Here is a 15924-nt window from a genome sequence, read left to right on the forward strand (position 1 = left end):
AAAATACTATGACAATTAGGATGTCAAAAAATAGAGTTGAGTATTGTAAATTACATTTATATCCGGGTCTTATTGAATAAACCAATATGAATATCGAATACTCAACAAATGTCAAATGTTAAATTTCATTCACACTGTTTGATTAGAACTGTGTGTTCCACATTACGATTCACACTTTTGTTTAAAAAATACAGAACAAATCTCAAAATATATTATCTGTATAAATCTTAAAGCATATTAAAAAGACAAAAATTAAATTTGACCCAATGTCTGTCGTACATCTCTGTTCCCTTTCGAAATAACTGAGTCGGCTTAAAATTTGGAAATCTTTTATTGGATTTTAAAGCACAACGAACAATCGAGACATTGACTTAAAAATATTTCGATCATGTACGTAGCTCAGTTTTCTCTAGAAGCACGTACATTCCAAGAGAACAGCTAAACAAATTTCATATACAAAGAAAAGAGAACAGCTATCTTTTCTCGGATTGTGTGTGTAAAGTGAACAAATAATGTCCACTTGTAATTCCTTAACAATAGACTAAACAAATTGAGTGCATTCGTGGCACTTTGAAATGTGTAGTTATATCTGACAAAGTGTTAATGCTGTCATGGGTTTTGTATTAAGAAATACATGTGGGATATTCATAGCCATAAGTTTTTTTTTTCCTCTTGTTTTGTTTCTAGTTGGCAAGCTTGATCCCTGTCCACATGGAGCGATCTTTTTAAATTTGTTGATCAGTATTGTGCATATAATTAATAAGCTAAAATGATTTCATTTGTTGATCATTATGTGTGTTGACACCTCAAAAGCAGGGATTTGATCCCCATGAATATAAACATATCTCGTAATAAGATAACGTCTTTTTTTTTTTTATAAAATAATTATTTAATGAAAACATACTAAAGTAAATAAGGTGACGGTGAATTCGTACAGGTCGATCGCTTTGATCTTTTTTATGTGTGGAGGGATACATATAGAATTAATTGTTCGGCTTGAATAATATAATTTATTGCATGGTAACAATAAAATAAATTTGTAAATCCTGCCATGTTAATCTTTAAAATTTAATCGAAATCCAAATGTTTAAAAGATGAGGAACAATCAAAATATTCACCTATGAGGCTATGAGAGTACCCACCATGCTCCCTTATCCTTCGGCCATTTTTATTAATACCCAAAAAAAAAAACATTTTTACAATAATAACCTGACAATTTTTTTTTTTTTAAATCTGACCAGACCGCCGGTAATTGGGGCGGTCCGATTCCATACCAGACCGCCAGGACCCTGGGCGGTCCAGTAGGGACCAGACCGCCGGTAATTGGGGCGGTCCACTATGCTGCCAGATACCCGACCCGTTAGCCCCCCCTCCCCTTCTTCCTTTCTCTGTTTACCGAACCAGAACGAAAAAAGAAAAGAAAAGCGCAGCGCCGCGCCCCCCACCCCGCCCAGCTCCGCCACGCCCGCCCAGCTCCGCCACGCCCGCCGCTCGGCTCCGCCAGGTGCACTCTCTCTCTCTGCTGCCCCTCTCTCTCTCTTCTGCCTCTCTCTCTCCCTCTCTCTCTCTTTCTGCCTCACTCTCCCTCTCTCTCTCTCTAACCAATTTTGAATATTTTTGCCCCTCTCTCTCTCGTAGGGGTGTCTTTGTGGTACATTGATCGTGATTTGGTGCTTTTGGGAAGGTTTGGAGGCGAAGCGAAGGATCTCGAAACCGACCGCAACCCGCTGACTCGTTGTGTGTTCAAGCTAACTCACAACGAGGGGCATTTTTGCATATCACAACCAATCTTTTTGATTCTCTTTTTTCTAATATACATTCCCAGTTGCCGTGAACGTGAGTCTCATAGATTTTCTTTACAAGTTCATCTATGTTGGTATAGACTTGCCCTGGGGCAAGTTCACGATTGTATACAACACGAGGACCAAAGAAACTAATGTCAGCCTCTTCAAAAGCTGTGGTATCGTTGAATGTGGCGACAGGATGCCTATTCCCTCGACCCCTGATTGGGAATTTTTCTTCCCTGGACAAACCTGGTACATTTGCATCACCATCTGATAAGTCATCAGATTCCCAAATTCCTTGGTATTCATCTCCGGTTTCCATTTCTCTTTCCGGTATGGCATCAATAGCATCAACATCAATATTAGTATCATTTGGATTAACGGATAACTGTATCGGTAATGACTCTGGTATAGCTGGAAATGTAGGGATTATGGGTGTCTGTCTGGGCGGTGGTGGTGGTGGTGGTACAACTTCAGTAAACTCACGGGAGTTATGGTACCCCGGGTTGTCATAACAGGGACTGTGGTACCCCTGGTTGTCATGAGGGGAGTGGTGGTACCCCTGACTGTCATGAGGGGAGTGGTGGTACCCCTGGCTGTCATGAGGGGAGTGGTGGTACCCCTGGCTGTCATAAGCCGAATTGTCATAACCTGAAGGTCCAGCAGGGGGAGCCCTAGAAGGTCCAGCCCCAGCCGCACTAAAAGGTCTAGCCCCGGCCTGGGGAACCCTCCTGGAATATAAGTCTATCATAGCGACCCCCCTAGACTCAAATTGTTGGTACACAGCCTTCCACAACTCCTCATCTGTTATAGGAAAACTCACAAAGTAAGGTCTACCCGCCCCAGCCCGTTGTGTGTCAATTCGGGTAGCCAATTCTAATTCATACCGGTCGGGGTTCACACCAGTCTTTTCATATACTAGTTGCTTAAGTTCAATAAATGTGGTTCTTTCATTAACCTGCAAGCCGAATGAGGCATCTTTCGAGTAATACACGCCATCTGCACCCTTAATTAGCCTACCGCCCACGTACAGTGCAACCAGCATTTTGTCCTTAACAAACTACATTTAAAAAAAAACATTCATAAGAATTACAGTATAATAGATTCATTATTTTTTGGAATTTAAAAGTTAATTATAATATTACTTAAAGCCTAATTTATAGTTTTTACAGACTGCGGGTATAATAATTATTAATTAAAAATTAAACATAAAATAATTAAATAAAAAATAATATACCTGTAGCAATCGCCTCTAAATCGCTTAAAATCGCTTCAAAATCGCTCTCTCTTTCTTCTCTGTGGTTTAATAAATGATACTGTGCTAGAGAGACAGCAGACAGAGCTGCTATATGGCAGCATAGTGGACCGCCCCAATTACCGGCGGTCTGGTCCCTACTGGACCGCCCAGGGTCCTGGCGGTCTGGTATGGAATCGGACCGCCCCAATTACCGGCGGTCTGGTCAGATTTAAAAAAAAAAAAATTGTCAGGTTATTATTGTAAAAATGTTTTTTTTTTTGGGTATTAATAAAAATGGCCGCTTATCCTTTGATACAATTATTTTCATGCAAAGGAAATATACTTTTTGTCATGGTTTTAGACAGCAGGAAATTCATGTTTGCAGACCATGAAATGATCCAACTAGGCCTAGTATAGGACCAATTTAAAATTATAGCCCAATTAAATTTACTATAAGCCCAAAGAAAGAGGTCCATATTGTAAAATTTTGCATATCGGACCGAAGATCCGCTTTGTGCTTATAGATCCATGCACCCAACCCAATGTGACCTGTTTATCAAAGAATGAACGAAACAAAAACAAGAGCTGAAGAACTTAGACCGATGGAAGTCACATCCTCTCCAATACCTGATAAGGGAATCTTTTACAATTACTAGATCTGGACGGTTCTTTTTAACTTGACACGAATCTCAAAGTCCAATAATACTGTCGTGCAATAGCCTGAATCCCAAATCGGCTGTTCGGCAACAAATGATTAAGAGCTCAAAGAGCACTAAAGAATCGATATTCGATTGTCTTAATCCGTGAATAAAAGCTAAAAAAGCTAAAGAAAGGAGTAGAGGTGCCTTAAGATCCGGACAGATGATTAAGATCCGGACAAAAGAAAGCTAAATGAGGTATTATTAATCCACGCTAAGGAACCAATGTTCAGTAGGATTAAGCAGCTAAGGAAACTAAAGAAAACAGATTAAACCTTAAGGAGACTTAATTCTTTGTTGCCGAATTAAGTGAGGGTTGGTAGTCCTCTGCAATACCTGAGAGGGCACGAATCTGATGGGAAACAGACCAAATTTGGTTAAGTAACCATTATAAGTAGGGGTGTCAATGACACCGCTATCCCGACTATTTCTTGTGTATCACTCGAGTAGAATACTCGTACCTATGCCCTTGTCAATTAAATAAAGGAGTTCAAATAAAATTAAAATAAAAATTTATTCAAAAAAATTGAATAATCCATGTTTAAGATAATGATGATTGGTAATGATTTCATTATAGAAGAACGATTCTTTGCATATGCTTAGGATCTTTTCATATGCTTATATTTTATTATTTTGCATAATAAATATTTTTTTTTTCAGATCTATTTGCGAAATGAGAAAATAGAACGAATTAAAAAGAAAAGATAGTGAATTTTATTTTTTATTTTTCATCAAAATTAAAAAGAGATATTTTGAAAATCAAATGGGCTTTTTATTGGGGATAGAGGGACTTGAACCCTCATGATTTCAAAAATCGACGGATTTTCCTCTTACTATAAATTTCATTGTTGTCGATATTGACATGTAGAATGGACTCTCTCTTTATTCTCGTTTGAGTTATCATCATTTTTTCAATCTAACAAACTCTATAATGAATTCCATAAATAGAATAAATTGATTATTAAAAATTGAGTTTTTTTCTCATTAAATTTCATAATTGAATCAATTCACCACAAACAATTCATAATTTATGGAATTCATCGAAATTCCTAAATTTGCTATTCCATAATCATTGTTAATTTATTTATTGACATAAATAATATGATTTGATTTTATGATTAATAATTTGATTAATTATCACATATACGTACGTCTTTGTTTGGTATAGACGGCTATCCTTTCTCTTATTTCGATAGAGAAATTTTAGTATTGCAACATGATAAATTCTATTCGTTAGAAAAGCTTCCATCGAGTCTCTGCACCTATCTTTAATATTAGATAAGAAAAAATATTATTTCTTATCTGAAATAAGAAATATTTTATATATTTCTTTTTCTCAAAAAGAAGATTTGGCTCAGGATTGCCCATTTTTAATTCCAGGGTTTCTCTGAATTTGGAAGTTAACACTTAGCAAGTTTCCATACCAAGGCTCAATCCAATGCAAGTCCGTAACGTCTACCAATTTCGCCATATCCCCTTTTTTTGAGACTAAAATGCAATTTTCATTTTTATCCATTTCCCTACTATAATTATTATTTCTTTTCCATTTATTAATTTTTTTTAGTTCAATTTAGTCAGAAATAATTTTATTAATTAATTATTGATTTTCAACAGTCTAAAGTTCTATACATTGATTATTAAATAATCGAGAGTTCTATATTTATCTTTTTTCAATTTATTCACTTTTTTTTTCAAATGAAACTCAAAAATTGATTGAATCGAATCTTAGATTGTATCTTTAATCTATTCTTCTTCTTTTTTTTTATTTTTTATTAAGACCAATCTTTTCAAATTTTATATAACATATTTGAGATTTTTTGAATTTCAACAGTTGTTTTCTTATGTGAGCCCACTTAGCTCAGAGGTTAGAGCATCGCATTAGTAATGCGATGGTCATCGGTTCAACTCCGATAGCGGGCTTTTTTTCTTTTCTATAGAAGAAAAAGAAAAAAAACCTTGCTTATGATGAAGATGGTCATCAAAATTCAAAAAATTCAACAAAATTAGAATTAGAGGAATCAAAAGATTCAACGCAAAAAGAAGGTTCATCTGAGGATTACACAGAATCCTCAGAGGATGAATATCCTTCTGAGGAAGGCTATTTTATGGACCATGTTCATTATCCTTTTCGTGATTTTGATCTAAATGTTAGAGCTAGAGCCATTAATGGATTTGATATCCGAGGACCTGGACCTGGAGTCTCGGCAAAGTCGATCTCATTGACCTGGATACTAAGGGAACAATATTGTGGGTGTGGGTGCAGATCCTTTTTTACTACCCCACACCAATGCCTACTCCATTGATACTACGATGCAGGCTTTCTGAGGACTTAGGTGCTCATCCTATCTGGACGGGAGACTTTGTCTTGCTCGAGTACGACATGAATGAAGAATATTTTATAAATAGAACTTTTAATATCATTAAAATATTAAATAATTAAGATCTATGAAAAAGTTCTTCATTTGCTTGGATATAGGCTCGTATGCAAGAAGGAAGTTTCAGCTTAGTTTCAGCTTAATAGGATACAAAAGGACTTTTTGGTATCCTAAATATAGGATACTTAAATTGTTGAATTGAAAAAAATGGTTCCTTTTTTGATTTTTTGAAGTCAAATTATATCAGAGGAAAAGAAATTATGAATGTTATATCATGCTCCATTAGAACATATAATCTGTTATTTGAGATATCTGCTGTAGAAGTAGGTCAACATCTCTATTGGCAAATAGGAGATTTACAAATCCATGGCCAAGTACTTATCACTTCTTGGATTGTAATTGCAATCTTGTTAGTGTCAGTCATCATAGCTATTCAGAGTCCACAAACCATTCCGACTGATGGTCAGAATTTCTTTGAATATATTCTTGAATTTATTCGGGACTTAAGCAAAACTCAGATTGGAGATGTATATGGTCCTTGGGTTCCCTTTATAGGAACTATGTTCTTATTTATTTTCGTTTCTAATTGGTCAGGTGCTCTTTTCCCTTGGAAAATCATAGAGTTACCTCATGGGGAGTTAGCCGCCCCCCCGAATGATATAAATACAACGGTTGCTTTAGCTTTACTCACGTCAGTGACATATTTTTATGCGGGTCTTAGCAAAAAAGGATTGAGTTATTTTGAGAAATATATTAAGCCAACCCCAATCCTTTTACCAATTAATATTCTAGAAGATTTCACAAAACCTTTATCTTTGAGTTTTCGACTTTTTGGAAATATACTAGCTGATGAATTGGTAGTTGTTGTTCTTGTTTCTTTAGTCCCTTTAGTAATTCCTATACCTATCATGTTGCTTGGATTATTTACAAGCGGTATTCAAGCTCTTATTTTTGCAACCTTAGCAGCAGCTTATATAGGAGAATCCATGGAGGATCATCATTGACTAGTTTTTCTTGAAATAATCTTTTTTTAGCTTATTTCAATTCCTATATGATTCAAGAAAATCTCCTTGCTGATCGAAATTGAAAATATACTTTATAGAATAGAAAAATATAGGAAGATAGAACACCATTTAAACATAGGAGAGAGAAGGAATGGACGATCGAATTTGAATTTATAAAGGTTACGCTAAAAGTACAAAATTCTTAAAAGTCCAATCATTTTTTTTATGTATTTTGAAGAATTTTTATGGTAAGTCTCAACTCATATATGGACTTTTTTTTGGAAAAACTGCATCTCTATGCAATATGAGATGTTCACTAGCTAAATAACACTATGAATATCACTAAGTAATATATATACTTATTATATATACTTTTTAATATATTTATATATATTAAATTAATATATTTATATATTAAATATGCATTTTATTTCTAAAAAATAGATTAGGATATAAATCTGTTTGTTCTGTGATTGTATATTCAATAAAAAAATATGAACTAAAGGATCTCGAAGGAAGGGTAAAAAGAAACAATTAAATGAAAGAGTGGTTAGAAAAATATAGAAAAATTCAAACTTTATTTTTTTATATTAAGAAAATTCCATCAGAAATAGAAAAGAAAAAGAAAGTATCGAAAAAGTTCTGACAATTTGAAAATATTATTTATTTCAATTCCTAATTTTTAGTTATTTCGTTCTTACACGAGGAAGAACTTGAAGACCTTGTATACTTCTAATGTCGAATCAGGATCAACAGAGACATAAATCAAGGATTGGGTCGAACTCTTCTTGTTAAGGTAATAGCTATGAATGGTCATCTTCTACCTCGAACTTATTATGGGACATACAATGCATTAGAGGCATATGATCATTCCGCTTGCACCGGGTTATTCTATTCCACCTCTTCTAGAGAAAACAACTGGAAGAAAAGCTAATAGATTTACCTATAATAAAATTAGGTAATAATTCTTTGGTTGATTGTATCATTAACACTTTCTTTTTTTAGTGCAAGGAATTTATTATGAATCCACTGATTTCTGCCGCTTCTGTTATTGCTGCTGGATTGGCTGTGGGGCTTGCTTCTATTGGGCCTGGGATTGGTCAAGGCACTGCTGCAGGTCAAGCTATAGAAGGTATTGCGCGACAACCAGAAGCAGAGGGTAAAATACGAGGTACTTTATTGCTTAGTCTAGCTTTTATGGAAGCTTTAACAATTTATGGACTGGTTGTGGCATTAGCTTTTTTATTTGCAAATCCTTTTGTTTAATCTTAGCAATATGAAAAAAAAGTCACTTAGATTTAGATTATCTATTCTTTTTGGTATTTTGGAAACTTTCAACTGTTTTTTTTCTTCGAATTATATCAAATATCAACAAATTTTCTTTTATTATATCAAGTTATTTGTATTTGTTGAACCTTTATTGAATAAAGGACTAATTTAAGGATGAGGGATTCCCAGATCGGCTCATATGTACTTAGCTTAGTATATTAGAAACTTTTTTGCTATTTCTTTATTTAGGAAAAATATCAAGGGATAAGAGATACTTCATAATTCAAATGAGTTTAAGTTAATCTTAAATAAGATTAAGACATTCTCCCAAAAAAAGAAATTGATCAAAAAAGGAAAGGATAAGATTGGCAACTTTTAATAGATAAGATTGAAAAAAGACTTCAAAGTTGGAAATGGTCTTTACTCTCTTTAGGAGGTAGAGTCACCCTTCTAAATTCTGTGTTATCTGCAATCTCATTATATTGGATGTCTATGTATAGATTACCCGCAAAAATTAGAAATAAGATAGATAAAATTAGACGTAAATTTTTATGGCATGGGGGAAATTCTACAAGGAAAAAATATTACTTGGTAGCTTGGAGGGAAGTTTGTAAAAGTAAAGATCAAGGTGGTTTGGGTGTATTAGATTTAAAGTTAATGAATCAATCTCTTTTAGCTAAATGGTAGATTAGATTTCTTGATAATTCGGTTCATGGTACGTGGAAATCCATACTTTTAAGTAAGTATGGATGTAGAACCAACCCTTCTGTGTGTTCTCCATTCTAGAAATCAATTTTAAAAGATCATGTGGTGATTAATTTAGGTTTAAATAAGAAGATAGGCAATGGTAAGTCTACGGCTTTTTGGCTAGATAGGTGGTGTTCTGAACATGCTCTACAACATCAATATCCCAATTTATTTTCAATTGTTACCAATAGATTCGTATATGTGGCTGACGCTTTTGCTAATTCTTATTTACACCTTAGTTTTAGACGACAATTAACTGGTATATATAGGGAGGAATGGTTAGCTTTGCAAAATAGATTCTTTCTTTTTACTCTATCTGACCAATTAGAGGATAGGATTATATGGCGCTGGTCCACAGATGATAACTTTACTGTTCATTCATTTTATCAATGGTTAGAATATAGGGGAATGCCTAATTCTTCCTATAGCACCATATGGAAATCCCATATTCCATTCAAAATTAAAATATTTTTATGGCTTGTCTGAAAAGACAAGATTTTGACTAAGACTAACTTAGTAAATAAAGGTTGGCAAGGCGATACAAAATGTGTCTTCTGTGACCAAATAGAGAGTACAGAACATCTTTTTGTTCAATGTTCTTACATTAGCTTAATATGGAACTGGATAGTCGAGCATAATAACTTTAGTTATAATTGTTATACTTTAGAAGATTTATGGTTGATAGATGCTTCTATTCCTTTTAAGGATAGATTATTAGTTGAATTATTAAGAGGGGCTGTCCTATGGATAATTTGGTTAGAACGAAATAGATTATGTTTTAATGATAGTACCCCTTGTTCTATTAAGGTTATTGGTAATAAGATTATCTCTTTAACTCAATTTTGGCGTAAATCTAGATGTGATGATTCTTTCCTAAAATTAAATCTTATAATGCCTTTTGATGTTAAGGATCTTCCAGATCTCCTTCTGTTGGAAGTGGACAGAAGTCCAGAACCGACCCAAGCTTTGGACCTTATAGTGCAGGGTTCTGGGGATGGCAACCCCCCCATCTCCAATGTATGGCGACGAAGAGGATGAAGACTTATTAGATCTGTAGTAGTTAGTTTTATGCATATTATTGTTGCCTTCTTGTGTTGTGGACATGGAATTTTGTTTTGATTTTTGTTTTTTATTGTTTTGAACAGATGTACAGACTTGTCGTATTTTATTTGGTACCAATTTTAGGTACTAGGTCAAATATGCTATGGTTCTTGATTTCAATGAAATCGGTGGTAAAATACCACTATTTATATATATATAGTAAGGCTTGGGTGCTATGGATAGCATAGAGTGCTACGGTGCTACGGCTCAATATTCGAGTTTTCAAAATTCTAACGGTCAATCCAAACCGTTCATCTTGTTCTCCATATTAATATGTGTTTGGAGACCAAATTTTACAATTTTTGGAAATTTTTTACTATTTTTTTAGATAGGTAGAAAATCAAATATCTAAATGGTGCAGAATTTTTTAGATCAAGTGATTTTCTACCTAGCTAAAAAAATAGTAAAATTTTTCCAAAAAATGTAAAATTTGGTCTCCAAACACATATTAATATGGAGAACAAGATGAATGGTTCGGATTGACCGTTAGAATTTTGAAAACTCGAATACTGAGCCATAGCACCGTAGCCCTCTATGCTATCCATAGCACCCAAGCCTTACTCTATATATATATTTAAAAATTGAACGAGATGGAATGAAATGTTAGAAGAAAGAATGTAACAAGTGACAAAATTGATCCTATGCTGTCCGAACCATTATATTAGTATTTTCGTTATTCGCCCACTACCGTTTCGTTACCCGTTAATCATAACGGGTATGGGTAGGGTAGGGTAAGACAAATTCTTAACGGATATGGGTAGGGTATGGGTAGGGTATGGGTAATGTCAATTCTTAGTGGGTATGGGTATGAAAATGGTTCCACCCTCCCTAGCCATTGACACCCCTAATTATAAGTCGTCCAATCTTATTAGTAACCATTATGAGTCGTCCAATCCGAAATAAGATTGGTGCGCAATTGTTCCGCTGGAATGTTTTATACTCTTTGAATCTTATCGAAAATCGAACGGTTCGGACCGGCCCCGGTTCCGATAGAGTGCGATGAAGAGATGGAGAAAAAAAAATACAAGGGGCGATTGTCTGGTTTACTCTCTTCTCATTCTGAAATTAAAACCACCTCTCTCTCTCTCTCCAGCCTCGATCCGTCGATCGATCAAGAATCAATGGCGACGATGCTCCGATCATCCTCCGCCGCCATACGGAGACTGCTTCTTGTCTCCCGCGCCACCTACTCGTCCTTCGCCGCCGTCCGATCCACTTCTTACCGCGCGATCCCGGCCGTTGCTTCCTCTTATCGTGTCTCAGGTTCTACTTACTTAATAAGCTACTACTTGTTCTCTTTGATTGATGAAGTTGCAAGGTAGATGCGTACTATGAGATACAGTCTCTCTGATAAGGGGCGATGTTTTGCTAGCTCAATTCGTCTTATTTTCTCAATAATCTAATTGATCTAGCTTCTCTCCGTGTCTATTTTAAGTTTCTTATCATTTTGTTCTTTAATAACAAGAAGGATTTATATCTGTTTCTATGCCCGATTACAGTGTGCTGCTAGCTGTCTGAATGTATATTACACTTCTCAAACTGTTCAATGTAATTTACTCTATTCACTTTCATGCGTTGCAATGTTGAATAATTGTTCTAGACATGAGATATTCATTACCTGAACTTTTACCCTGGTACTAAGCCTGTACCAGCTCCCTACTGGGATTCCTCTTATTACTTTTCTATTTAGATGTCTTAATAATGACTATAACAAGAAAATATCTACTTAAATTTCAATCATTCTCTATGGCATGCGTGTCTATTCTTTTTCTCTAACTTTGATAGAACATCAGATTGCATTCATTAGTCTACCTTAATATACTTGATAGTGGTGTACACACTACATTATGAAACACCTAAGGATACATATCTCAAAATTCATGTCTGTACTTAACAAGCTACAGCCTCCTCAGTCTGTACCAGTAGCACTCTTCTGGACTGGACCTATATACTGACAAAGCTATGTGTGTAGTTGGTTATTATGGTTGAATTGTGCTTCAGTACAAAACCATATCGTATCGTGCCACATTTTCATTCTTCTAGGATTCGAAAAATTTCAGGATCAATGCTCCCTTCATCATGGCAACCTTGCCGTACCATCAGCTCTGATTCAAAGCTCCTACCTGAAATAACTGACCCAGAGATTGAATCAGCATTTAAGGATTTAATGGCAACTAGCTGGGACCATATACCTGAGTCAGTAGTATCAGAGGCCAAAAAGGCGGCATCTAAGGAGACCAGCGACGCACTCGGGCAAAAGCACCTGAAAGGCCTCTTTGCTGCAGGTGAAGCATGCGAGGAGTTTAGTGGTACGCTGGTTTCTTTAAGGATGGCCCTTGATGACCTAGGCGGTATCACTGGCGAGGTCAGTCCTGTACTCCTCTCTTGCTTCATTTAATGCTTGGGTTTTTTCTTTGTTTTGTCTTGTTACTTTCAGTTTTGAGTCTATTTTTGGTTAAATCTATGGTGGTCCGAATGTTGCGAATGTGAACTGTAAATCTGTCACCCTTTTATGATGTGTATGTACATTACTATATTTTGAAGTGTGTAGGTGGATCCTGTCTAATTGCAATATGCTGTAGTACCTTTTTTTTTGTTATGATGTTAATTCTATCTAGGACTGATAAGTGCAATGATCTCACTGTTGAGGTAGTCTCATCTAATTATTGGTTTTGGTATGTTTTGCTTTGGTTTGTTTTTATGCTCGATCAGAGCTGAACTTCCAAGATATACATTTTTGGTTCACTTGCTTTGGTGTTTAGATGGTTCCCAGATAATATCCTTAGAAGTAGGTTTTTTGGTTATGTTGTCTCACTTGATGTGTTTTGATCCTACCTTTGATCTAACTTAAACTAGGATTTTGCTTCTATCTTTGGTTGATGGCACCGACAATTCCACGACAACATGGGTCCCACCCTTTCATAGCTTGGTTCAGTTTTGGTTTACCTTGTTGCACCCGTACAACCCCTTAAGCTGAATTGTTTAGCATATGGGCTACTTGATTTTTCTTGCTTTTTAATTGGAGCACTAGAATAATTTTGCTACAGTTTCATATCTACACCAGAAAAGATGCATTAGTATTATCACAAAAGCATCTTATACTGCATCGGAAACCATTATGATACTATGCAATGAGATAATTTAACCAAAAGCAATCTGAATCACTATTATATTTTAACATCACCAGACAAATATTCAATTTTGTGGCCTGCTTTACCACAATGCTCAGCTTCTTACCTTTTGTTTTTTATTAGAACGTTGGTCGCCTGCCTGCCTATATTCAAGAGGCAGTAAAAGCAGCACACAACAGGTACATGACGTACCTAAATTCATTTGGCCCTGACGAAACTTACCTCCGTAAAAAGGTAGAAACTGAGCTGGGTACAAAGATGATTCACCTAAAGATGAGATGCTCTGGCATTGGCTCCGAGTGGGGACAGGTTAACCCTCCTTTTTATTTACGCTGTTGTGTTCTTACTTTTTTGGGGCTATGGTCTCATATCCTTTAAATAAAAAAAAATAAAAAAAAATTGTGGGTTCAATTGAGAATGCTCAATGAACTACGAAATGGCCTAAATAAGAAAAAAAAATAGCCAATATGAGATGATGTCATGATGAAATTTCGAGAAAAGGAGTTGTTACACTAAACCCAACTGATGTTTTGTTAGGTATCACTTCTTGGCACTTCGGGAATATCTGGATCCTATGTGGAGCTGAGGTCATAGAGGCGTTAAAAATTGTACCTAGTTGATGGTGAGAAAAGCCAATGTTTTTGTTTATTTTCATAAATATTTCTCAGACTTTTTATGCACCTTTTGTGAAATAAATTCTGAGATACAGTACCCTCTATTCTGCCACTTTAAAAGTAGCAGTGTTTTAATTTCTGTACAATTTTAACATGATAAATATTGCATCATGGGATGCTGTGTTAGTTCGATTATCTTTTTAATTTTTTGTGATGAAGAAATTGTTATACTTTTTAATTTATCCCTTCTATTCTGTCATGGACGTTGTTTTCTCAATAAGCATACTATCCTGTGCAACAAGAGTACAAGAAAACCCGTAAATGAGTATCAGTGTGTATGACTTAATTTAGACAGAAATTATTCTCTGTAAATTGTCGATCTGGAACTTGTAATGGGTCGACTTGTAATAGGTTTTATTAGTGACCCTCTTTCAGTGTATATTTACACCATACAAATAATACAAACCGGTTTGATGCTAGTCTTGGTCCATTAAATCGTACCACAATTGAATTGAATTACCTGACTGAGTAGAATGAGATCAGAGCCTTTAGCTTTAATCAAGGATCTCAAAACGGGATTCAAAACGGACTCCCTGTATCTAATTAAATAGGCACCGTATTACTTTTTTCCCGGCTGGAAGTATTGTACTCAGTCCAGTTCCTGAGGGGATACGCTCCAATTGAATCACATGCATCATTTTTTAACATTGGAACAGTTGGTTAAGAAATAGACCCTCTTTGTTTTTTATATGTTTTTTCCTGAAATTTTACACGCTCCTTTGCCCATTTCTCTTAGTCGTATGCACGTCTGTTATGTTGCTTTCATAATCAATCTCTACAAGGAAAGTGGGTAAAATAGGTGCTGTAATATTTCTTGGTGAAACAGAAATGCCATCACCATTAAATTCTCTTAAATAAGAGCACTTGAAAATTGAACAGCAAAACAGGGGACAAGTGGTAAAACCTCATTAAATACCAACTACTAGTACTTGTGTCAGAGACCAAGTACAAGAACTATTTTAACCGGAAGCTCCAAAAAAGATCCAAGGATAGAAATACTATGTTTACTGTAAGTAGGAAGATATTATCATGCATATTAGTGCTTTAATTTAATGTTACATGGGATATCATTACAGTAATACAGTCCTCTCCAGGTACAAGTTTGAGTGTGACTTGTCATAAATTTCTTTTTGTTGCTTATATATGAATAGTTAGGCAATTAACACATGAATTCTGTTCCTCTGAAAGTTGCGCATGTCAATGCTTAAAAATGTATAAAATATCCATGTAGAGATATATCATATATGTTAATATGTACAGTACTTCAGTTTGTCTTCCGTTTAGCTTTCCTCGTTTTCCTACAGTATCTCATTAAATTATGCCCTTTTTTGTTGCCCAAACAAGTTAGACATTGCATCATTTCCCTTTCTTTCGGCCATGCCTGATGTATTTTATCTTGAGTGTTGAATAAGAAATGTATTGAGTTGTGTGAGCTAACTAACTTGAAGGAGACTTTCAAGTTAGGTCTTGATATTTTCTTTAAGGAATGTTGTTAATTTTTTTTAATCTAATTGTTGTGTACCGAGAATAATTACATAAATAAAAACAAAATAGAAGATACCAACACTTGGTATAGACTTTAGGAGGCATGGGTCCTTGAATGAGGCTTGAGTAAACCTAAAACAATAGTATTTAGCAGACAAGTATAGCTATCATAGCTAGATGCGCCCCATGTGAGTATATATGTGACAATATTATTATATCTCTTTCTTCTTTTTTCTATTTCTTGTTATCTGGAATGATGATTTTATAACATACTATATAGTCGCCTTCCTTTCCGAGACTAGATTGGGATTAGCAACGGAGATCAAATATTTATATTGTACGGATTAAGTATTGGTTGAACTGTGAGTAAGCAGTTAATTTTTTTTTAAATGCTGACGATCGACTTCTTCATTTATTGA

General features: G+C 35.1%; 2 protein-coding genes and 1 non-coding gene across 3 annotated transcripts; 2 read left to right on the forward strand and 1 right to left on the reverse strand.

Annotated features, from left to right (window-relative positions):
- Positions 1-1743: 1743 nt before the first annotated feature.
- On the reverse strand, positions 1744-3197 carry LOC144566575 (uncharacterized). The gene is made up of 2 exons (XM_078316628.1): positions 3022-3197; positions 1744-2844 (listed from the first exon to the last, which is right to left on the reverse strand). The coding sequence occupies exon 2, from the start codon at positions 2827-2829 to the stop codon at positions 1744-1746; it is 1086 nt and encodes a 361-aa protein (XP_078172754.1). The 5' UTR covers positions 2830-2844; positions 3022-3197.
- Positions 3198-5566: 2369 nt separating this feature from the next.
- Positions 5567-5639, forward strand: TRNAT-AGU (transfer RNA threonine (anticodon AGU)). Its single transcript has one exon. It is a non-coding gene; the product is annotated as a tRNA-Thr (tRNA).
- Positions 5640-11253: 5614 nt separating this feature from the next.
- Positions 11254-14204, forward strand: SDH5 (succinate dehydrogenase 5). The gene is made up of 4 exons (XM_078316127.1): positions 11254-11478; positions 12276-12580; positions 13470-13655; positions 13884-14204. The coding sequence occupies exons 1-4, from the start codon at positions 11337-11339 to the stop codon at positions 13938-13940; spliced, it is 690 nt and encodes a 229-aa protein (XP_078172253.1). The 5' UTR covers positions 11254-11336; the 3' UTR covers positions 13941-14204.
- The last annotated feature ends 1720 nt before the right edge of the window (positions 14205-15924 follow it).

The sequence above is a fragment of the Carex rostrata genome, chromosome 15 (assembly GCF_964058835.1).
Source record: "Carex rostrata chromosome 15, lpCarRost1.2, whole genome shotgun sequence".
NCBI lineage: Eukaryota > Viridiplantae > Streptophyta > Magnoliopsida > Poales > Cyperaceae > Carex > Carex rostrata.